General features: G+C 37.4%; 1 protein-coding gene across 3 annotated transcripts in view; it reads right to left on the bottom strand.

Moving 5' to 3' along the window:
- Positions 1-25,667, bottom strand: part of LOC103058753 (histone-arginine methyltransferase CARM1-like) — a 68,670-nt gene extending 43,003 nt beyond the window's left edge. For 2 of the 3 annotated variants that reach the window (XM_025163513.2, XM_007423376.4), the window contains exons 1-2: positions 25,204-25,667; positions 3,189-3,314 (exon numbers count right to left, since the gene is read on the bottom strand). In XM_025163513.2, the coding sequence (XP_025019281.1) occupies positions 3,189-3,314; positions 25,204-25,366 (289 nt within the window). In that variant the 5' untranslated portion in view covers positions 25,367-25,667. The remainder of the gene's footprint in view (positions 1-3,188; positions 3,315-25,203) is intronic. The other variant, XM_007423377.4, reaches the window with a different exon arrangement.
- Between the last annotated feature and the right edge of the window lie 404 nt (positions 25,668-26,071).

Here is a 26,071-nt window from a genome sequence, read left to right on the forward strand (position 1 = left end):
AAATCTACATTATATATTCAGGTCTGTCCAAATAAATTGCTAGCTGTTGAACACCTGATTGGCATGCCAGGTATTCCTTTGTGATTATTTTTAATTTATCAATGTGGGCCTTTCCCTTCTACAGTTGTGCAAGGCTGGTTTAGAGCCTTTTATTATATTTCTACTTGTAACAATTAATATAAAGAGGACAGCATGAGTTTGCTAATCTAACACCCGCTAATAGGAGGAGCAACAATAGTTGCAACTAGAAACAATGTTTCTCACCAAAATATTCTTACTAAAGATCAACTGTCTGAATTTCCAAGTTATAGACAAGATACATCATCAGACATCCTCAGGTATTATCTGCTAGAGATGATGGCTTATTTAAAATATCTCTATCAGAAGGTAAAGTGTCTGAACTTGTGACTAAGTCACTGATAAAAAGTGCCATCAAACCATCTCCAGGTGTTATACTCCCTATATCTAAAGAAAAGTGGCAAAATTCCCCAGATAGTTTGAACCTCAGGGTAGGCCCAAAGTTCTAGGGTGTGCTGGCTCCAGCGGGTCTGTCTGCTGCAATTTCTGGAGGTCCTGGCAAGCTGGGAAGACATGGATTTTTTTTCCCCTCTATAACACTTAACATTTATTTGAGAAAATCCTTTTTGGCATTTCACCCTGGTTTAACCTACAAGTAGTCCTCATTTAGTGACCACAACTGGGACTGGCAACTTGGTCAGTCGCTAAGTGAAACCGCAATTATGCTTATGATCTTACTTCAGCTTTCCTTTGCTTTACAGACCTGTGAAGGTCGTAAATGCAAGGATTGGTCGTACAGTTAATTATTCATCATTGTCATAACTGTGAATGGTTACTAAATGAGGCAGTCGCTAAATGAGGACTACCTGTATTGTCTCTGAATCCTAAACAACCTATTAGCTCCTTGCTGGCCATCAGATGGCAGCACAGGGGGAGAAGCTGAGCCAAGGCATTTTCTTTCTCTGGGAAGGTGAGCGTTGACAGCAGGAAGTACTATGTAACCCATAATCAGATGTTGCATCAAGGCAGTCCTAAGGCTTGACCAAGAAGGGAGAGGTGCTTCCTGCCACCTACTAATGTGTGCCCCTCTCCAACCATTCACTCTAGTCAGTCTCTAGAACTTAATCCTGAACTGGGGGGAATTATTGAAAGCAACACAAAGTGCACTTACTGCTTCTTGGTGTCTTTAAATATGGTGCAACAGGAAAAACTAATCTTCCCTTCTCTTTATGCCAGGACTAGTTCAAAATCTTTCTTCAGAAGACTGAAATAAGTAGCATCCAAATATAACAACTGGCTACCAAGGCCAACTAAAATTATGCTCCCATCTGCACATTTATATTTATTTCCAGAAAATTTCTGAAGCCAGTATTAACACAGAAATTGGTTTGCTTGTTGAACATTTAGGCTATTGGGCACACTGTTTGTAGTAGGTAGGCTGCACATTTATTGCTTAAATTGTTCTCGATGGATGGTTATACTTTGCAAATGACTAACTTTTATATATTAGACACACTAAAAAACTATTTTATGGCCAGCTTGATGCTATTCAGATGTTGCGCACATGTTCCACAGGAAGCAGAAAATACTACCTATGATTTACTGCTGTCTAAATGGTGGAAACCGGATGGTGGAATATAACAATCCTCTGCATGAATTCAGGACAGACTAACAGTTGTCAAAATAAAGAGAAAAAAAACAGGAGATGGAAAATTTAAATCACAGTAAGTCTAAAGCTGCACATAATGACACAATTTTCAAATAAATCACCAGAAATATTCCATTATAAACAATTAGAAGACTGTAAACTTTTTTTTGGTAAATGACTTAAGTTAGTCATAAGTTAATATCAACATATTTTGAGTCCCCCTAACTATAAATAACAAATAATTAAATGTAACAGGAGATGGTAAGATACAAAACTGTGTAACAAGAGAAAGGTAGCTACTGATTTAGGTAAAAGTTACATATCTTTGTTCCAGACCTTGTTTTTTCCAAAGTTCCTTCTAGTTTCATAAAACAGTTTTCAAATTTCATCTGTGCTATACCTTGATGTCTGAAAAGCATTTCTGAAATTATTATATATTTTATTTTATAAGATAAAGGAGCAGGAAACATGTATAAAACTAATTTGGCTAGTTGGAATTTTTAAGAAAAATAAAGAGTTATGTTTTTATGCACGGTGTGTGTGTATATGTGTGTGCATACATATGTGTGTATCTAAATGTGTCTATATGTGTCTGTGTGTTTATATTAGAAGACAAATACAAGGACAGAGGAAGTTCCATCACACTATTTAAGAAGTTACCATCATTATCAAGAATTTAGGAAGAATTTGCTAGTTTCTAGAGTTGCAAGCCTATTTTTTATTATCTTTTTCAATAAAACAGAATGGAGCAACACTATTCATAATTCCAGTAGCTCATGATTTTTTAAAAGAAAGGTATATAAATTACAAAAATTGTGATGTGTGATATAACTGATATAAACCAGAGGTGCAAAATGGTTTGAGGTAAAAATGCTTCAAGCTCATTCTAATCTCATCAAAAATCTTCCAATGGTATAATGGCCTGTTATGACCTTACAAGAAATACAAACCATTCAAAACTCCATTTCACAGATTAGACCACTTTCAGTAAAGTCAGAAAGACACTGCAATGCAGGGCAACATTTAGTTCTCACTAAGATAGTCCCATATAATAATGTTAGTCATTTATTTGTATATTTAAAACATTTCTGTATCCTCTTTAAAGAAATAACCTCCCCAGCTATTTCTATGATTTAAAAAAAACTAATTAAAATAACAAAAATTAATCCACAAACATTAGCAAAGATAAAACATATATAGCCAAGGAATACTAAAATTAAACAAACACAAGAGTAGGACAATCGGAACAGGTAAGCCTTCAACTTGCTTTTTAAAAGCTTGGAACGACAGGTTCTCATGGACCTCAAATAGTGACTCATTTCAGAAGTATGGGACCACTGTAGCAAATAATTATCTCGTGCCTGCCAATTTTACAGCCTTCAGTCAAATGAGTGAGTAGCAAATTGGCCCAACAGATCTAACACCTGAGAATCTTTGACTATGAAGGCTATAGCTGACTTCAATGAATATAGGACTAAAGGAAACAAAAATCTTCAAATATATATAATACACAGCCACTTACCAGAATGCGATGTGAATTGTAGTAAGGCGTTGTTGTAACCAAGTGTTATCAAAATGGACTCTTTTCCTACACGGCAATATTCAGTATCTTTATTAACCAAGCATTTAAATACACATACCCCATCAACTGCAGGGAGAAAAAAATATTTATAACAAAAAACACATGAATATTCATATTTATTGATTAACTATATATAATGTTCATTACTGGAAGATTTTTTTTGACTTCAGTTGATAATACATAACCATAACTTATATAAAATTCATTGAGATAGAATAAGCCTGAAAAAAATTATTTTGATACAACACAGAAGAGATACATCAGAAAAATAAAGAAGTGTAAATTGATTGTCTTTCCCCCTTATTTAAGGTTCATATTACTATGCAGTTTAGTAATGCCAACATTCTTTGTTTATTCTTTTTTGGAAGATAGTTTCTGAGTGTGGCAGTCTACTGCATGTATCTTCTTGTTGGAGGGATATGAGCAGCAGTATATAGGCTTGTAAGGTACTTCCTATATATTAAAAATCCTATATTGCATAGAACTGTGTAACTATGCTTGGGGCAAAAGTGGGTTTGGGTTGTGCATATTGGCCAAATGTGACCAAACTGTTCTTAATGTTACCAGCAAATGCTGTACATAGCATCAGTACAACTAAGGCTGCTAAACTAGTCTACTTCTTCCTTCTCTTGCTATGAAGCATTATGTGAAAGCCTTGATTGACCATAGCCATGATGGCCAAGAGAGGTAAATATCTATGGGCCCACCTGATGACAACTCCAAAATATGGAAAGCTTTGAAGGCAAGGAGTGTAAATGATATAAGGTATGAATTAACAAATGAAATGAAAGAAAAACAAGTGCACTGTGTGCTTGTGAAATGGGAAGGATGTAACAGATCTCAGTTAAGATGGTCTTGTGGAGCGGATATGATAAATGTATGTATGGAAATGAAGGTATCAGTTGAATTATGAATGAAAGACCTAAAATATATGTCAGAAAATACAAATTTCTGTCATCCAAAGAGAATTAAAGGTCTTTTTGTTTCAAATACATGGTTCAAGCAAAAGTCTACTCATGCATACAAATGGAATTGGTGACCAATTTGGTTGTTTATGATGAATGATAGAATAAGTGAACAAAAGAGTGTGATCAGAGGTTCTGAATATGAGACAAATTTTTGGTAGGGTGAAGAGTGAATCCTGGGTAAAATGAACATGAAAGAAATGGAAACGGGAGAAAGAAACAAGAGTGAAAGTATAATAGCTACAGGAAGAAAAAGTGTAAATCATATAAATATAAACTAGAAAAGAGATTAATCTCCCAGTGGAATATACAGAAGGTGTAGGTAGGGGGAAGAATGAGAAAGTCATGGTTCAGTGGAGTTGAAATCTTCTACAACAGAGGTAACAAATTTTTAAAAAGGCAATGTAGGTGTGGTTTGTGAAGATAGTAAAGCATGAAAAGATATAATGAATGGTGTTGATGTGAACTATAGTTATATTTCCTCTCCTTTCTCTTACCTCCTACATTTAATTTGTTTTGCTTACTTCTTATATGCCTGTTGCATAATGTTACTTACCATTATGCATACCATGTGTGTATGCAAGCTAGTTCTCCCCAACATATACATTTACTGAATCCACAGATACTTTGATTTAGAAGAACTTCAATGCAATCCAACATGTGTAATGTATGACCTAAGTGCACTGAAATATATGTGCTAGAAAAATAACTGAAGATATATGAATGAGATGCCACTTTTTTCCATTCTGGACTAGTTTATGTCACATACTGGTTTCAAAAGCAGGTAATTTTTTTTATATTTCATGCTGTGCTTGCCATAATTAAAGAAAAAACATCAAGCTTTTTTGCAAAAATGAATTGCTACAATGATATGTCACAAGAGCCAAATATTCTTATCAAAGGTTAATTTTTTAAAAAACACAATGTCTCAACATATGAGGCAAACATCCTTGACATGTGCATTTCATTACTTTTGGTGGTAGAACTTTCTTCTTGCATTTTATAAAAATTCAACTTAATCAAGGTAATATTTTTCCTATTAAGTAGAAATATTTAGTATAAAACTCCTTTATTTCTAAATGAAATCACTGTAATTTCTTCCCTTTGTCATTCTTTTTATGTAATTACAACAGTTTTAGTCTTTTATTGCAAGTTATGAAAAATGCCTAAACTAAAAAATGATCACATAAATGCTTTTTCTCTCAGACTTGATATTTTCCAATAACAGGACTATCATTTCTTGTCCTTTTATTCCTTTGATTAATCATTACTTAGTCAACATGTTGCTATCACTTCTCAGGAAAAAAAAAAAAGCAAGCATTTCAAAAACCATCTAATTAAGCACTGCAATCAAGGTGCTGCAATGGTAATTTACAGTATAATCTTATGTCTATTTAAAAGTAAGCCCCACTGAATCTCCAGGAAAATTGAGAGGGAAAGCCTGTTCTTTCCTAAGCCTGCACAAAATCTGAAGACTGAATGCAAAAAAGCACTATATAGAGCAAATGTTCTTTGTCCACAGTTGTAACAAGTGCACACACAAGATTGGTGGACTTGTATAAGCTCCCTTGAAGGAATTCTTGGAATCTCTATCCAGACCCCCTGCACCCTGCCACAGTTCTGGGGAGAGCTTTTGCACTATCTACTTTCTTCCAAGGAAGAAATCTGTCCTTGCACTGGTTTACTTGGGAGGAGGAAGCTGGTAAACCTCCTGCCCTGCTTTTCTCTGTTGCTAACCAAGGAGGCAAAATCACATTTTAAACATGAAACTGTGCAGTTCTTGGTATTCTCTGAGCGCGGTTGTTTGCTTGCTTGCAGACATTTCATTACCCAACTAGGTAACATTAGTGCGAGTGAGTGTGGAGTTTCCTGCCTGTTTATATGCAGTAACTTGCCCTGCCAATTTTGGTGGGGATGTAATTTCTTCCTATCAGAATGATAGGATGATAGAATAATGAAATTCCCTATTAGAATGAGTGTGTTGATTCTGTAAGAAATGCATGTCTTTATTATGTGTATCAAGATTAAAGGATTATAGATTAATCAAGATTAAAGGATTAAACAGAAATTGAAAGGCAAAGGGAGAAAGGGAAGTAAACAAAAATAGCAGTTTGACTTCTGTAGTTTACGTCAATACCTGCTCCTCCAGAAAGGGAATATTTGCACATGCACACACAGCAAGTAGACAAGCCACACAGCTCAAGTAATTTTCATCAAACACAATCCACAATTATAATGTGCACCTAATTCCACTATTCCCTACATTTATTTGCTGTATTTTTCTTGAATTTCCCATCCAAAATTCCTGGGGATTTGGAGTTTGGCTTATTTAGCTTGGAACCAGACTAGGAGAAAATTCTCCAGCTCCTTCCATGAGAGAAAAGGCTAAACAAAGAGAAGATGGAGCTGCCCCTTTCTCTTTCTAAAAGCTTACCTAAGAGGGGAATTTTTCCACTCCTCATTGGCTGGATTGTTTGATTTTCCCAGAGTTTTATTCCCTCTGCCTACTACTTATATTGTCGGGTTAGATTTGATTGACAGATCAAATTTAGGGACTCTTTAATTCTCTCCCCTCTGAACTTCTGTAATATTCACTACAATAGTAAATCACAAAAAAGCCAATTACAGCTTCCCCAGAAATAAAGTTATGGTGATGTAAGCATATATAAAATCTTAAAACACTGGTATTAATAGCCCCCCCTCATGATAAGCATGAAGAGGATTTGGAAGCTTTTAACTATTACCCAATGTAATAGATGGTAACTGTTGCTTCTAAATATAACTGTGGTCACAGAATACATGGCTGAACCTGAAACCTGAAATCGTTCTTTAGAGTTCAAACTTTGCTCTGATGATAGCAGTAAATTCTTCTGAATGGTAGTTCTTGCTTAATGATCACGACAGGGACTGGAAAATTGGTCATTAAGCTAGGTAGTTGTTAAGCAAGTCAGCATGTGACCAGACCCGATTTTATGAACATTTTTACAACAGCTGTTAAGCAAATCACGTGGTCATTAAGTGAGTCATGTGGTTGTTAAGCAAATTCAGCTTCTCCAATGGACATTTTTTGCTGGAATTTGCTTAAGGACCACATGATTTACTTAATGACTGCAGTGATTTGCTTAACGACTGTCATAAAAAAGGTTGCAAATCGCGATCACGTGACCATAGGGGGGTGCGACAGTTTGCAATGATTATAAGTGTGAGTACAGGTTGTAAAGCACTTTTTCTGAGGCCATAGTAACTTTGAACCATCATTAAACAAATGGTTGTTAAGCTAGGACTACCTGTAGTGTTAAGTTAGCAGTGGGGATAGTGTGTCTCTTGCCAGAAGTACTATAAAAGTTGGAGTAAGAAAGAAGGAGGCCACTAAGGAATGGGGGTTCCATCTCTCCAACAGCCTCTGAGGAACATTTGGAACTTACAAGAAGCTGGAGCCCAGCTTGCTTCAGGACAGTAGCAACAGATAAAATATAGAGCCAGAAATTTGCATTGGGGTTTTTATTTCTAGGGGTTTTTGTGTTGTGCTCAGTTTCACAATCTTCCTCTTTATAAATTGGGTGCTTAATTTCAGCTTCCCCTTGTACTTAAGCCTATGTTCATGATCTCATAATTTTTTTTCTTTAAAATCTTCTTGTGACTAATAATACTTTGAACTCTCTCATAATTAACTGTAAAATTTGGGGATAGCATTCTTTATTCATAGCAGATCACTCCCATCTAGTGGCCTGTCCAGGGTTCTGTATTTTCTTTTTTAATTAGTTTTCAAGCTGCTGAATTACTATGAACTGTAAATATCTCACACTGACTACATGCATTTCAATATTCAAAATTAAAAAGGGGTTACATACATTTTATTAATCTATCAATTAATAATCATGATTTGTTTTGTTGAATGATTTATCTCCTAAGGAAGGAAAGGTTGATTCCTCTACTTTTCATTCCATGTGTGATGGAATTCTCTTATTCTATAAATGAAAATGGATGTTTTCCAAATATTGCAGAATATTTGTGGTATCAAATAAGTAATTAACACCTTCCCATTAAACCAAAACTCAGTAAGAAAAAAACACTAAAGTCAATAGGAAGCCCCCCATTAATATACAATGATAAATGAGGGCTAAGGTACACCTATCCTAGGCCCAAGATTCGGTAGCAAAATTCCTTTTTTCTTGCAATAAGTCTTACTCAGAATCTGTGTGAGAAACTTGCTTTCTCAGTTGTGAGCTTCAGTAAAGTGCTTGATACTGTACCTCTATGTTACATGGCCAGAAGGTGACACTATCAAAATAATTTCAGTTTTTGCAACTTGACTTTTAATTGCCAGAAGAACAATACAGACCCCCCTCTCTTTCACAGACATTGGGTTAGGGGGTGGACACCAAATGAACCTCCTCCTAGAATACAGGTCATGGCAGCAGGAACTACCAAGCTTTTACCCCAAAGCAAGATCAGTATGTGAAAACCAGGCTTCTGGGAGAGAAGATTGAGACCTCCAGTCTTTCATTTTAAATATAAATTATCTGATTGAAATACAGACTAGTTACTTGTCTGGTATCTTTCATGCTTACCATAACTAGTTCATAAAGAATTAAATGGGGGGGTGTGTGTTATTTTTTTAATTAAAAAGTTCTGAGACTTTCAATCAACAATAACTTAGTTTATTCATAGTAACAAAAATATATGAACTACTTACAATCCTAGTTTTCCTAGCAGGTCTGCTAACTTTTGTTTCTGTTCTTTCTGGCTTGTTCCTTAAAGTCTTGACTTCTCCTTATCCTATTCTCTGATCAGGACTACATTTCACTACAGGATGTACTTCCAGATGAAAGATGCACAGTATTACTACTCAGAAGATATCTTAGCTCTAGCTAATGAAAAAACATGCTATTCTGCTTTTCACCGATTAACATGCTTTCTGTAGTCAAATTATATAAGAAAAAAAACAGTATAAACATATTGTAAAGTTATAAATGAAAGATATCATCCATAAGCCCCTTAAAATTATCTGACTAAGGAATGACACCTGCATCATAAAATCCCTGTGTCGAACCAGCCTGTATTTCCAATGAATCAATGTGACATACTTTCAGATAAGTATGAAAAGATTATAACTAATTTGGCATCTGATATATAAGAAGAGTCAGATACAGTATAAGAGATGGGGCCCATAGCATCTTAAGCCTAACAAGCTCAACTTTGTGCTATTTTTATACATTAAATTATATTCTATGCTGAATTCTATATTCAGAAGCCAAAAGATATTGGATTAAAATCCACACATGGTTGGAAAAAATGACAAAACAACACATAGACTTTAAACCAGAGACATTTTTACTGGGAATTATACCGGAAACATACAGTAAAGAATTGAAATATCTGATTGTAAATGTTTTGACAGTGGCTAGAATTGTATTTGCTAAGAATTGGAAGAATGAAAAAGTACCTATGCAGGAGGAAGTTATTAAGAAAATTATGGAATGTGCTGAGATGAGTAAATTGACATTTGAAATTAGAGAGCAAGAAGACAAACAATTTTATATGATATGGGATTTATCAATGGTTGGACGAAAAGATACAGTAATGTAATAGATTAGGAAATTATATAATAGAAACTCGATAAACTGATATAAATTACTATATATATATATATATATATATATATATATATATATAATCAATGGACAAAAATGATACAAATCTTATAATGAAAGCTGGTGTTACAGATAGACTAGTCACAAATGATTAATAATTGATAACTGATAAATATATAAATATACATTGGATAGATAACATGAGAATCTATATAAATGGTGAGTGAAGACTATGAAAGGATGGCACAAATGATTGGTAACTGGCTGACACACGGTTTAAGATGGAAGATGGTTTTTATGTTTTTTATGTTCTTGTTTGTTTATGTATGTTTGTCTTTGCTGTAAAAAATAAAAAAATTATTAAAAAATTATATTCTATGGTAACAAAGGATACTGGGCTAGTTTAGTTTATTAAACATATGGTCATAGATCAAACATACAGAAGTTAAAAAAATACATTACACTCCATCCAATTAAAAAAGAAAAAAAAACTATTCATGCCTGTACAAGATACACCTAGGAAAAACAACCAGGTCCAAAAACTTCTAATTGACATAGTGATGGTAAAAAATTTGGCTACAATTCTGGAGATTTTCCAGTCCTGGTCATTTAGTAAGTAGGACATTATTGCTATGTGAAAGCAGCCTGAATGGTTAGTAATTAGAGGGGAAAGTAACTCTGTCCTCCAAAAGTGATAGGTAGGACATTTCAGAACCATAAGTGCTACTGACTCAGTTTCAAAGTCTGAGGAGATACATGACTGTTCTTGGCAAAGAATCCCATTGTATCTGCCCAACAATACCACTGAGGGGAGATGTAGTGGCAATCCAGAAGACCATTGTTATTTTGAGAAGTTTAGGTGACATAGTTTGATTTCTCCTGCACACATTAAGAAAGCTCACTTTGAATCATAATAAAGTTTAGCTGGCTTGTTTTTCACTTACTTAGAAGTGGTAGGGAGGAGGAAAACCTTCAGGATTGTTTAGGTTAAGCACTAGCTTATCTATACAGTTCTCAGGCTCTGGAATTTTTTCGATGGGCAGGTATCACATCTGGTCAAGGTCACTGTCAGAGCCACTGACTCCAAAAGAGTCATGGGACTGCAGTGCCAGACTTTAATGAAAAGCCCTGGAATTTGGAGCATGGACACAGGCCTTGGGACTAGGTGTTGCATTATCTAAACCACCTTGGGGTCTCTCCGCTGTCGCCATATGGTAGCTCCTGACAGTAAGGGAAGAGTTTTATCATCTTGCTTGGTATGTTATGTTTTTATACTATGCTTATATATTTCTGTTTAATTCTATCTTATGCTCTTGTATTCCTGTTTAAATCTGTTTGCTAGACTTAACAATAAAGCTTAAAATCTCCTTATTTACTGGTGTGTTCATTGCCTCTGGATCTAAAAGAACTAAAAGAACTACTTGTCTTGCACCTGGCCAGTGCTTTGACAATTGGCAAAACAGGAGAGTACCCAAACATGCCAAGGTGAAGGTCATCTTGTGAGATAGTACTAATAAATTGTACAGGTATTGGGAATTGTAAAAGGAGAGGGTGTAAATTCATTGTAGCATTGATCAGAAGTGCTGGCTCTGTCTCTTTATAAATCAAGATTTAAAATTCCTTGCCTGAGCTATCTCCAAGCTTCATCCAAGCCTAGCATGGACCCAGACTGGGAGGGATGGGGGTGGGCCACAATGAGCCAGGTCATCCATGATTTGTTGTTTCTTCAAAGAAGACTGGTATCTGTCTGGAAGAAACATACTTACCTGGCAGGGGATACCTTGATCACAAAAGGACACTGATACTGACAATATAGAAGAATTTAAGAATGACTTCAGATAGATGAACTGATGATTTGGGGGAATATTTGCCAAAATATAGCTCTTTCAGAAAGTTTTGAGTATTACTCTAGGTATATTCACCACCTTGAGTTATATATATAACTCAAGGTGGTGAATATATATATATAGGCAGGATAAAAATATAATATTAATAACAATAATCGTTTTTCAAGTTCCATCTGTTTTGTAACAGTATTCTGTTATCCTTGCCACTATGATGCAGCTTCTTGTATTTCTTGCTGGTGTTTTTGTATTGTGTGCTTAATACTTAAATGATGTAACGTGCTGCCACTGATTAACATTAATTTAATGAAAGCATAAATCTAACTGCATGTACAACAACAGTCATCCTATGTTTTGTCCATACAGGTGGCCACTGAATGGCAATGAAGGACAATGCTACAGGGAGTACTTTACAGCACTGAGAGTCCATGATACACTATACATAAACAGCTGATCTTTCACTTGAATATATTCACCCGAATTAATAATGTGTGATTTACTGCCTCCTTCAGAACAACAAAGACATGGGACATTTCCCCATTGCTTTGTCAAAGTGCTATTCACCCTTTCTGACAGAAAACTGTACTAGCAAGACATTTGCTGCCCTCATCCTGTCTCTACTGTATCTGTTTTGACTGATGGCTAATTGGCACTATCTTGATTTTGCATGTGCAGATAAAGTGATTTGTTGATTTCTCTGATTTTGCTGTCCTCCCTCTCCTTCCTGTCATCTTTAGACTTCTTCCTATGTTCCTTCTCCAGCGACCCATATTATTGTAACCCAAATAAAATAAAATAAGACTGGAATCACAAAGCGAGCACTTTCTCTTCATTTCCTTTCTTTATAGAGGCAACCAATGCCTACCACTAGATCCCTCAATTCTTTATTCAGAAAATGTGGGAGAGCGGAGGAGGTGTTCCCCATCATTCTGCTACTTCATTATTTCTGTACACTGACCACCAGGAGACACTACATCCATTTTTGTCCTATTAAGACTCAGACACAAGTAACCAGATTTTATTCTGAGGTTCAAACTCTCTATTGGGAATTGAACTCAGTGCCCCTCACACTTTACGGTGCATTAACTTTAGGAGATAACCAGGTCCTGGTGCTAAGCGGTTGCAGGAAGGAATATACAGAAGTATCACAATGGTATATACAGTCCACCTTCCCAGAGTAGAGAAATATTCTTATTTCAGCCTTGCACTAAACCAGTAAGAGCTACTGAATAAAATAGCCTCACTACTGTCCCCAGAGCAACCGTGCAATTCTGAAAGATCACTGGCTGAGCACAATTCTTGACAGAGACAAGAGCAGAATGACAACTGTCAGCCTTTCAAGTTGGCAAGGTCAAGAAACAGGCATGGCAGGGATCCCAGGAATCCTCTTTATTGTTAAGGTAAAACAACAGAATCTTGAAAGCTATTCAGAGCTTCTCTCTGCCCCATCTTATGCTAAACAAAATCAAGATGGAGTTATTTTGAGTTTCTTTCTCACTTTCCTCAGAACTGAGTAATCTTTTCTAAAAGTCCCCCCTTAATGGCTGGTTCATTCCTTCTCCATCCTCAAATGCAGATCTATGTTCCTTCATAACAACAGATGAAGCTGACACAGGAGCAGCGGGGAGGGGCCATGCCCACATCATCCTGAAATGACCAGGAAGCATCTCTTTGATCCCATCCACTACTAATTACCTGACTTCACCATTAATTTAATGTATCTTGCATTTGTTGCTGGAAGCTGTGGTTTAAGAGGGGAGATCACCACTTTAACAATAGTATAGCTAAGTACACTATAAGTGTGTTTCACTTATGGGCTGGGGAAGAGACAAAAGCAACATCATAGAGACTCTGAAGAAAAAAGATATTGCCAGGGTGCATTTCTTATCTTGTGGGGTATAAGTGAGAAAAGACTTATGTACCATATAACTGGATCAAGAATGGATCTAACAGAAAATGGGGACAAGGAGTAATATATTATACAAAGAACCTCTTTACTTGCTAGCTCTTGCTGCAAGAAATATCACAATTATGATAAAGTTAGGATATGCTTTTTATTTTAAAATTAAGCCTTTATTAGAGAAAAAATGATATTATCAAAAACAAACAAAGGAACTTTGGGGCAGAAATACATCCTTGCCTTATATGGGTGAGTGAATAATCCATCTGACGTGCTTCAAGGCAGGGACACTATCATACTCCTTGACAGAAAACTTTGTCACTTTTTCATGTTCTGCTAGATTTTAAAGCACACTATTTCTTAAAACTCTCTTTAGACTTTCTACCACTATTTGGCAGATATATTTTTTTTACCATTGTTGCAAACAGCAGATACTAAAATTGCTGCTGTCTGCTAATGTATAAGCAAGTGTTAATATATTCTGTAAATATCTGACAGATTTCCCAAAATGGATAACAATTACAGTATTATAAAAGTATACACTGGCAGATATAGAATACAAAAACTGAAAGACATAAAGTTAATTTCCTCAAATATTTTCCAACAATTCAAACTGACTGCTTTTTTACCAACATAAAGTACAAAAATGCACATGCGATCAAGCCCTAAATGCAAGAATCTTGAAGAACAAGTTGTGCATAACTTTCCTTTCACAGCTCAGTGCTATTTGAAATTAATACTCTGTACTTTTGTTGGAAATCTGCCAACACAGATTCTTTATTTGAACAATATTTATTTATAACATCTCCAGTTCCGTACATTCATATTTTCAAAAGGAACCATTCTATTAGGATGACAAATGTGCTACAAAAGTCTTGTGGAAGTTAATATTCTACATAGATACTACACATGATCTTAGTCAAAAGGATGAGAAGCAATGTTGAATATATTACAAACAACAGAAAATATTTATTATTTTGATTTACATAGCCACCCATCTCAAATATAAAGATATTATGTAAGATAAAGCAAAGGCACCAGATTAAGTCAAATGCAGATATATGTGTGAGGTTCACTTATTTAACTAACTCAGTAAGGAAACTTAGAATAACTCTGTAATAATCTGCATTAATTCAATATAATTAACTCATGAATTTATATCCAGTATCAGGATAGCGAACATACAAGGTAACAGTGCTATTCAATTTTGCAGCTGAGACTGCTATTATTCTGGAAGAATGCCCACTGAATGAAGAGGGTAGTGACAAAGCAGGTGTCTTCATAGACTACTTTTATCATCATGCTACCCAGATGGATAGTATGAGACCAATCTTTTCAGTTTTATGATACAAAGCTTATTTTATTTACTTCATGTTAAACATGTATATGCTATTTTTAAAGCGTATACCTTGCTAAGGCGCAGTGTATGACAATTATTATTTTTTTAGGGTTTAAAATAATTACAAAATCAAATGAGGTAATAGAAGAGCCCTGTGAACTCAAAATACAATTGTATGCCAAGATAAACTGATAATTCTTATAATGATGGTGCTTGGCAGATGTCTACTGGAGCAGAATCTTACAAATAGGAGGTTACTATTAGAAGAATTTATTCCTTATGCCTGCAGCAGGAATTTCAAATTAGGCAGACAAATGGGATAAAGGGCACAGTACCATGTCAAAAGGGGGATGTGGTGGCGCAGCGGCTTAATGACGCTGAAAGTTGCCGGCCAGAAATGGTCGACGCTTCAGCGGTTCGAGTCCAGCCTTCGCGTTAAACAGGGTGAGCTCCTGTTTCCTCCCCAGTTCCTGTCAACCCAACAGGTCGAAAACTCACATGAGTAGATAAATGGGTACTCTCACTCCGGTGGGAAGAAAAATGCTGGCGGCGCCTTGCAAAAAGGACTTGGGAGCAGTTGCTGGTAAGCGCGAAAAACTGCGCGCGCCCGAAAAGGGCGCAAAGCAATGGAAACCCCGCCTCCTGCGCTCACCAGCTGGGCTTTGCTCTAGGAAGGAGGCTCTGGCAAACCACTTCCGAAAAAAACAATTGCCTTGAAAACTGCAAGGACTCGTCCAAGCAGTCACTGCAGGGTCAGCAATGACTGAGTGCAGACAAAAAAAAAAAAACCATGTCAAAATATTAACTTCTAATCAACTTTGCAAATACTACGTAGCCTTCTGGTGTATTAATGATCTTTTGAATATATTTTGATACATCATACAAATCCAGCAAACAATAAACTCTACATTGTTAATGTCCAGGCGATGGAAGCTGATTACTATGCTAAAGAGGTATGGCATACAGACATTTGTCTGACTGGATTGAGGAAGTAGGACAGTGGATCAGAGATGAAAGGACTTCCATGTGGACAAATGCACAAATCTATTATTCTACGAAGAACCTTCTCCAAAGGATGAATACCTCTCCTGTACCTTCCTTCATTAATCATTTTTAGATATTTGTACACAACTATAGTTTCTCAATCTTTTCTTGTGCAAGCTAAATGTGCCTAACTCCTTTAACAATTTCCTCACAGGGTTTGGTTTCCAGACCTCTTATCATGATAGCTCTTCTATGAATCCATTTTACCTTTTCCAGTTTAAAATACAGAGGCTAAGACTAGGCAAAATACCCCAACTGCTGCTTAACCATCACAGAATACAATGGAACTATTTCTTCCCATGATTCAGATGCACTGATTCTATTAATGCAAGACAATATTGCATTGTCTTTTTAGCTGCTGCAGCAGACAATCCTTCTAACTTGCTTTTGTGTGCAAATTTGAGATCATTTATAAAGATGTTGAGTAACTGGTATAAAGACAGAGCCCTGAAGAATCCAACGTGATACTTCCTTTCAGGATGATAAAAAACCATTTACCCTTTGGATGCAGTTGTTTAACCAGATAGTCCCAATTATCCCACATTTATCCATCTTCTCCGTAAAGGCATGATGATAGACTATCAACTACTTTACTATCACAGTACACTATATCCATAACATTCCCTTGGCCTACTAAACTAATCATTTTATCAAATAGAGTGAGCCAGGGGGGAGCGGAATTAGTCTGACACAACTTGTTCTTGATAAACCCATGTGGCTCCTAGTAATTAGTAGGCAGTTGGCATACGTGCTGCTTTTTAAAAAAAAATATAATTTTATTGAAGAAATGCTTAACAAAATAAAAACAATACAAATATTAGAAAAGAAACAAAGAAAATATGAAAGAATAATGAATAAGAGAAAATAGAAATACAGAAATACAGAAATACAGAGGGAGGGAGGCAGGGAGGGAGGAAAGAAGGAAGGAAGAAGCGGATTCCGATCTTTTTGACAGCAGTTATAAATGCATTTATATTTTATTCTCTCTCTCTAAGGTTACATCATAATTTACCCTATCTCTCTAAGGTTACATCATAATTTGGCATACATGCTGCTTGATAATCTGTTCTACTATCTTACCCAGGACCAATGATAGATTAATTGTAGTTTCCCAGATTCTACCTCTTTCTCTTTTAGAATATCAGGACTATGTTTTTTATTCCAACCTTTTGGCACCTCACTAGTTCTCTAGGAGTGAAGATAACAATAAGCAGTTTTGACATCATATCTCTGTTTTACTTTTCAACTTCTTAGTGAGCTTACTATTCATCAATTCAGGCTTTTTTTCCCCCCAAGTTTTCCGTTTGGAAACATGAAAACTGTTTCTGCCTCTGCTGTTTCTAGACAGGCCTCCTTCTGTCTATATGGTGTTGTATAGAAAGATATGGATTCCTAAAATATGGTCTATATCACCAATATATTATGATGTGGGACATTAGGCACAGATGATTGCTCATTATAATGAATGCTCATCATAGAAGAAATATGTTTGGCAAGAGCCTTGTGAACCTTATTAGAATGGCTTTAAACCAGAAAGAGGGAGGGAAACAGACTGCTGATAATGGAGGAGCAAACAAAAATACTTGGCAATCCTCAACATACCATGATAGTGAAACTAATAAAGAGTATACATCAGAATGTACAGTGTCTGTACACCAATCCACAGAGTATGCGTAAGAGAACTATAAAATTTTATTATGGAAAGGCAAATACAACCTGATAGGTATCACAGAACTGTGGTGGGATGAGTCATGACTGAAACATAGAACTTGAAGGCTCTTTCTTGTTAAAAAAACCCAGCAAAAAGGAAGGAACAAAGACTTGGTATATAAAGAATCCATTTGCCTATGAAGGAATTAATGTCCCTGAAGATGGAGGTTTTGTTGAAAGCATTAAGTGAGATTTTAAAAAGGAAGAAACAACAGTGATACCATTGTGGACATTTATTACAGGCCACTTATCCAGGCAGAAGATGTAGACTTTGTCTTTATAAAAATTCAAAAGGTACTGGCAGACTTCATCTGCTTTAATATCTACTGGAAAACTGAGCTAATAGTGGGAGATCCAACAGATTTCTGATCTTTCTGAAAACATTTCTTTTTTCAAACAATGAAAGCAGCAAGAGTGAGAGAGAGAGGTTATTTATCCTGGAGTGTAGCTGATGAAAATACATAGATTGATGAACTGAGATGTCAGGCAGACTGAGATGTCACTTGGGGCAAAGTGATCCTCCTCATATGGCTGTTGTGAAGTTAAAACTGGAGAGGATACTCAACCTATTGCTTTGAGTTATCTGAATGAAAGATAGGGAAAATGTAATAAAAAAGAGAAATAAAACAAATGCAACTATTTAATAATATCATTTCCAGCTTTCTTAAATCAACAGGAATTGGATTTCATTTAATGAAGATACTAATCATTCATTCATTCCATCTGGTAACATCCAAAAGTGAAGCATTTTCACAGACTGTAAACTTTAATATTGAAATCTGCTGCTAGCAGAGAAGACAAGGTAGTAATGCCTCCATGGAACATTAAAGATATTCAGAACTTCAGGAGAATGCTCTATAAAATCAGCCTACTGTATATGCCAAAGTTTTATTCACATATTTCTCCATGCACATTTGGGCTCACCGCTAAAAGATCTCCACTTCATCTCTGAGCGGCAGTCTGTGACAATATGAGAAGCATAATATTCTACAGACCCTACAATAGATTTCTGCAGTGTGTGTGTTTTGGAGCTCTTTCCTGGGGAACCATAAGGCTTTTCAATTAGAAGATCAGAAATAGCCGACAATTTTTTTCCAGAAGACAGCTTGCCATTTCTAGCAAATGATCATCCCCCACAGCCACAAGGATGTTCAAAGGTATATTCTCATTTTACACAGGGTGACAGTGATTTCCAACAGACTTGTTTTGCACCAAGTTGAAAAGAAAGGACACTTCAGCAAATATCCTACAATCTTCTACAGCAAACTGGGATTCAACAGGAGACATGAGGAACTTCTCATTGGACTTTTGAAGCAGAAAGATTTCTCAGTGTAAGAAACTTTGAAAACCAGTGGTGTGGATTAGAAGAATCGTTACTAGCTTGCATTCTGTAAGACAACAAAGACTCTGATTAATGGTTTTTGACCCAATAACATCATCAGCTACAAACCTGGTTTGTGGGCCCTTCATATCTGCTGACAAAATCCATTTACAACAGCAGCAACAGCACAAAAACAGCAACCAAAAAGCCATATCTTGCTAGTAAACATTCCTGTTGACTACAGCCATTTAATCTAAGCTACAGATCTCATAACCTGAATGCTGAAATAGAAAATTTAAGAAAAAAGCTTCAGATGCAGCACAGAAAAGATGTCAGAGGGAAAGAAAGGTAAAAATTACCCACTAACTAGACAAAAAAAAAATAGGTGCAACGTATTTGCCCATAGAGGGACTCCTTCAATCAGGACCCAAATGTACTTTGAAATACAGATATACAAAGAGTCCAAATGAACACTGTCAAATTATACTTTAATTACATTCTTCTTCCTATCTAGCCATGGCTTTTATTGTCCACAGAACTTTCTCTGGAGACCAATCAACATCTCATTTTTCTGACAAGCATTTAAAAGAAAGTCATTTGTTTGATTTTAAAAATCCCATAACCTCTATGAATTCAGGGTAGAAGGAACTGCTCTGACCTCATAATCAATATTTACCCTCGTGAAACACATAATCATCATTAAGGGCTCCCTATGTTCCCTATTCACCAACACATAATAGCAGCAGTCTTTTTTCTGAAAGCCATAGAAAATTTGGCATTAGTTTTCTAAGATACGCTGAGATAACATCATTGTTCCCAGCATCTGTGAACTGCATACTTAGTGCAGAGCAAACAGAAGATGGCCTATATTCCAGCTGCATTCTGTTTCATTATTTTCTAGCAGCATGGTTCAGTGGCTGATGTACTGGATCTGTGCCCAGGACATTTTTTTCAGTGCCCAGCTCAGGCAAAGACTCAAAGGATGGCTTTAGGCAAATCTGTAAGTAGAAGTAACAATGCTACAGGAGCCTTGGGGGAAGAGATGATAACATGCTTTACATTTTCATGTCCTGTTGCTAAGCTTTTGCTCCAAAATAACTGGCTCCAATACCACAACAGAACACCACAATGCTTCCACTGCGCAGTGATTTATTACATAATACTTATGGAAGTTTATTAAAAGATTATCTAGACTATGGACAAGAGAGAAAAGATTAATCAAGGATTTTTAACCAAGAATATGCTTTTTTGTACATTTGGGAATTTTGTACAAAAAAGTTTATGTCATAAAAATAATATACAAACTCATATTAGGAAATTATTTGCAAAAATGTTAGTTTTTTCATGTTATTCAACACTGCAAACAAAAATATATGCTCAGAGAAACATGTACCCATATATGTGGAATTTTAGGTGCAAACTTTAAAAAAATCAATTTCATAAACCTATCTTCAGATATTCAGAAAAATAAGAGAAAACAACAATCACTAATTTGCCCATCTTTAGCCTAAACTAAAGCATCTAAAGTCTTTGTGCAAAATTCAGTCACAAACTTTATTTTTATGGCCACTATAAGGTATCTATGCAAATGTAAAGAATTCAAATTTCTACATATGCCCTGTACTTTAAAATAAAATAGCCAATGAATGATAGATATTTCTGCCTCATTTCAGCATAGTTCATTTCACTTTCCTCTCTCAAAATAATTTTTGTTTACCATCACGTTTACTTGCTCCTCTTGGAATTGGTGGTCTGCAAGTTTAACTTTTTAATCTCAGTAAGTGCTGAATTTGCATAACTAATTGACTCATTCTTATCCACCGATTATAACATTTCATTAAAAGCAGAACTTTACCACCTTCTCCCCTCAAATCCAGAATATGCACATAGGGTAATACTTTTTTATATACTTGAGGATAAGCCCATGTGCGGATAAGCCCACCCTCAAATTTTTAACTAATATCATGAAAAATTGCCACCCGCGGATAAGCCAATTATGAAAATCAAAACATACGAAAATTTTGAGGGTCAGCTTATCCATGGATGGTACGTTTTCATGGTATTTTGTTAAAAATGTGAGGGTTAGCTTATCCGCACATGGGCTTATCCTCAAATATATATATGGTACTTATCCCTCCAGCACTGGTTAAAGGCTGCTGTAAAACATTGGGACATCGTATGTATATATGTATATATAGGAGTGTGCTATGAGATAACTTGGCCAGGATATCTTTCAACCATTTCCAGGGGTATTTTTCTTTCTTTAAACCAAAATTTTACTGGAAGTCCCTTTGGGTATATGGTACATGAGAATAGTTTAGGATCCCATTTCTTGTGTACTATTTCGAAAATTTGTTTTATGGCATCCAGAGTCTGTACCTTGACCAGTACTTGCTACATGTACTTCAGGATTAATCCAAGACTAAGATTGTTAATGACTGGGAAAAGTCAGCTGTTTTTCTCTCATTAGTTCCAGAAGTGGGAATTAAACAAGGAAGGAATCCTGTGGGCCATGTATCCTGTCTGAAAAAGTACATGTAGGTGACTTAAGATTTATAAAATAAACTCAGCTAGCTTCATCACTGCATCCATAAACAACAGAAGCTGTATAGGTGTTCTTATTTTTATTTTTCGCTACTCAATGTATTACTCCAACATTTAATTTTATAATACCATAGAAAATATTTACTTATTGCTGAATTTATATCCTGTTTATTCAATAGGTAATTAGTACAAGCTGCTATCATTTGCAAACAAAGAGCTTTCTAAAGAGCACATCTCCAGTTTGAATGTGTAAAGGCACAGAAATCGTTCTCCCACAATGGCTAAACATATATATTTTTGAGCAGTAAAATTGTGTTTCAATTTTACAGTTACCTGCTGTTTCAGGAGGCATTAAAGCAACTAAGCAGACAAAGATACAAAGTACGAAGATACAGTGTTTTGACTTCAATTCAAAAATGTGTTTTGGAGTGCACAGGGTGTGAACACAGCACCTGTCTTTTCCCATAATTGTGACACAGCTACAGATGACAACTGCAATATCTCAGGAAAAGTCACTGCTGCTTCAAAGAACTGCAAATAGGTACTACGTTTGGATTTGCACGCTCCACAGCACCTGTTTGGATTTCAGTCTGAAGTGGATAACCCTAAACTGAGCCGTAATCCAGTCCTTACGGACTTGTGTATTATAATATCTTAAGCCTTTTAAGGGCACTTCTAATGTTCCCAATAGATGTACCCCATGTAGTTTCAGAGTCAGCTCAGACATGACAACAGCTTAGTTTGGTTACATGTTAGTTCATTTTGTTGATTTGCTGTTCATCATATCTGAGCTGACTCTAAAACAATGGAGTATACTCCTTGCAAACACTATGGAGAAAGCAATAATCCTAGCCCTCTCATCTGCTAATCTGAGAGCCTGATCTCATTTCTATTAACCTTCAATAAATTGTAGTCCATAGTGGAAAAAACATACATTACAGAAAAATATGTATTCTTAAGACAATGTTTATAAATTGCAGAAACAGCCTATCTAGGAATTGATTCTGCTGTTGTCCTCTCAGGTAGCACACGCTAAATGAAAAATATAGCAACATGTGAGCACTCTTTGCCTTTCTATTCTCTGCTCCAGAGACAAATGGGTATCCTCAACAAAGCATGGAAAAGTATGGTCACATCCAGATAGGCAGTTTAACTTTCCTCCAGGTGGCACAAAGTGTTACCGCATAATTTGCTCTGTCCAGACCCCTCTTCTCTGTCCTGCCTCAGTAGCAAAGCCAATGAATGATCCCGTCCTGATGCCCTCAATATGGGAAAAGTTAAGGAAAGCAACTGGGGATTTCCTCCTAGCAGGAAAAGTATTTCACATGCTTGTTGGGATGTGTTGGGATGAGCTGGGCTGGGTAGGAGGTAAGTTCTGACAGATAGCTAAACCCATAAGTGTATTCACAAGTGTATTCATCATCTGAGTCTGATCCACAGGGTAGATGGGAACTTCTTGCCTCTCCTGGTTTCCTGGGAAATCTCCACTGACGCCGTGGGATGTCACCGTGGCCCCTACCCATCCCATCGATTATCCATGGATTCTCTTGCTTACTCTCTCTCATCTTTCTTGTTCATCCTTCTCTTTTTTTCTCACGCTCACTCATCTTTCTCCATGGTTCATCTCTCTCTCCCCTTCTTTCTCACACACTCTCACTGCTTTTTTTGGTTGCTCTCTCATGCTTTCTCTCACTCATCTGTCTGTCTTGCTTGTCTCTCATCTCTAACTCTCTGCCTTAAAACAGGTGACTGGGAGCCACTAACAAGGGCTGCTTAGCCAGCATCACTGCAAGCTGCCGGTCGGTCAGCGCATTTCTAATACATGTCTAGCTGCCTCATGGGCGACTGCTACATCTGTGGGAATAAGGAGCCTGCACAAACCTGGTGCCTAATCATTCCTGCTGCCCAAGGTGAAATGGCCATGGAGGGAAGTTCCTAGGAACTGGAGCAAAAGGACATGCCTGTAGCAGCCAAAAGCAGCAAATGGGAATTGGGTAGATTTTAGCCCTGCTGCAACATTTTTACAGTAGTTGCTGAAGCACCACAAACTGCACATATTGCAAAGCTTGTGCAGAGGACTGACAGCCTTTGTCAGGAAAATATGGAAAACGCTTTAACACTGGATTAGATAAATACAAAGTTAGGTGGCCTCAGCTATGGGCTGTGGATGAGGTGAAGGAACATCATGAGGATATGTCCCTAAAGAACAGTTGGCACTGTTTGGGAATATGTGGATGACCTCTGTCTGTGTTGTTCTGCTTGTTCACTATTGAAATAGGTGTAACCAAACAGTTATGAGTCATTAGAATTAAATGCAAGTCTACATATGCAACTGCCATGCCTTTCTGAAACAATATTTAAATTTCAAAGCTTAATTAGGAGTTGGTGTCTAATTTGAACTCCACAGCTCAATGAAAGTTCATACTCACTGGAGTTTAGGTCAGCAGCTTAATTTGCTTCCTAGAATTCTGTATGTTAAGGCTCAACCTCCGAATATGTGCCATGCAAAGAAAAAAGAAGACCTGCACGGTTGCTGTAGTTCATTCTTTCTGCTCGTTTAAATGATAATGAGAGCTGAGAAGTTGTAGCATTCCTATGGCTGCAACTGTGGGGCCAAGAAGAGCTACAAAATAGACCTCCATATTGTATCTGTTTATTTATTTTATTTATTAATCAAACTAGTATGCCACCTGACTCCCAATGATTCTGGGTGGCTCACAACAATCAAAGCAAGGTAATTACAACAAAACCAATTAAAAGGAAGGGAAAAAAGATAAAAGATGGCAAGAACCACAGACCGGATGGAAACAAAGCAAGGGATCTCATTCTCCCTTGCCAAAGGCCTGTTCTGTGCGGTAGCATTATGTCCAAGAATCTCTTGTGTGAAGTGAAAAAAGTTGGAAAATCTGAGAATAAACAAGACTATAAAGATTGGTTTTTTTGTTTGGTTTTTTGTTTGTTTGTTTAAAAGGTTGTTAGGAAAATCTAGGCAACTTGTACAAATCTAGAATAGTAAAAAAAAAAACTTTCAAGAATGTCTGCCCAACTCTTTCAGACATGAACAAATTCGAGTTCTAGCATTTCTCTTTTTAGGCATTCTCACATGGAATAAATAGAAATACTGGATGTGATGGTTTCGGCTCCTGCATGGAGCTTCGGATGCAGGTTTCGGCTCCTGCATGGTCTAATTACCAGTTTCCAGTATCTGCACACAGAGCACCCAGGAGGGAACGAAAACCCCGCCTGCATAAGTTCCCTGTGATCCTCTTACCCAAATTGCCGTAGCTCTTGCACACATACCCACAAAATCCTCCGGCAAACCTCTTTCACCTCGCGCCCAACAACCGCAAACGAGCCACTGCAATCGCTCGCAAGGATGGGGCGATGGATGAGAGGGCCGGCTGCTGCTGGTTAGCTCTCTACGAGCCTCCCCTCCGCAATTTTATGATTAAGGATAGAGAGAAGACGCTGCTCAGGACAGCCGAGGAAAGAAACGAAATGAAAGCGATAACGCAGCGCAAGGCCAACCTCGGCTCCTAAAGCCAGCGAGAGCGCGAGACGCGCTGCAGTAACTTTCCGCAAAGCCTTTCCAGCAAGCCTCGTTCTCTCCGGGGCAGTCCGGCCCCAGCGGACAGCCTGTCTCCCGCCACTCCCCGGCCGGCCTCACATGCACGCGCAGCTCGCTTTACTTAACCGTCTGTCACGGCCATCTCCGCGCCTTCCTCTCGCGCGTGCACGTCCAGCCGGAGGGCTTTCTGGTTGGGGTGGGAGAGGTGCAGCCCTTCCCGGAGCTGCTCCTCGCTGAGGAAAAGCAGTTTCACGCTGTACTGCAGAACCTGGCGAGGCGGAGTAGCCATGGATTCCTCCCTCGGCCACGTACAGTGAAGGCGGTGGGAGAGGCTGATGCCTGCAGACGGGAGGTGGTAGAAACGGCTTCTCGCAGGGGCGCCCTAGCCCGCTTCGCTCGAGCAAGAAAGAACCGACTAGGGAAGGGAATGGAGGCGAGGCAGACAGCGAGTGGCTAGCTTTCCTTTTAAACGAGCTCCCCATCGGAGATGCCGCCTAGTTCTCTTTGGCATTTGCAGCAAATCAGGCTCCCTCTCTTTTTTCCTCCCTCTTCCTGCACTTCCTCTGTAAAAATCTCCCTCAAGCTAAAAACGATTTGCGCGCGCACAAGACACGGAGGGAACGTCAAGCGAACTGCGGCGCGGTCTCTTCCCGTTGGCAGGAGCGACGCCTGCCGGCTTCCTTTGGAATTGGAGACGTGGGCTGTAGGAGATTCAATCATGGCCCTGACACGAGCATGCGCACGCGCACACACCCATCCATCCATCCATCCATCCTGCCGCCGTGGGGGGTGGGTGTTGATCGTTTTTGTATTGGGGATTTTACTTTGTAAGCTGACCGAGTCACTGTGTGTGAGTTGGTCGGCCATATCAATCAATCAATCAATCTACACACTTTTGTGGCTTGCACTAAATTGGAGTAACCTACTGGTACTACTAGAAGTGTAGCAATGATAAGGATTACCAGATTCCTCACACGCGTGCGTACACACACAC

Source organism: Python bivittatus, unplaced genomic scaffold (genome assembly GCF_059951505.1).
Source record: "Python bivittatus isolate LINGU-HERP-01145 unplaced genomic scaffold, Pbiv_v1 ctg000850_np1212, whole genome shotgun sequence".
NCBI classification, from domain to species: domain Eukaryota; kingdom Metazoa; phylum Chordata; class Lepidosauria; order Squamata; family Pythonidae; genus Python; species Python bivittatus.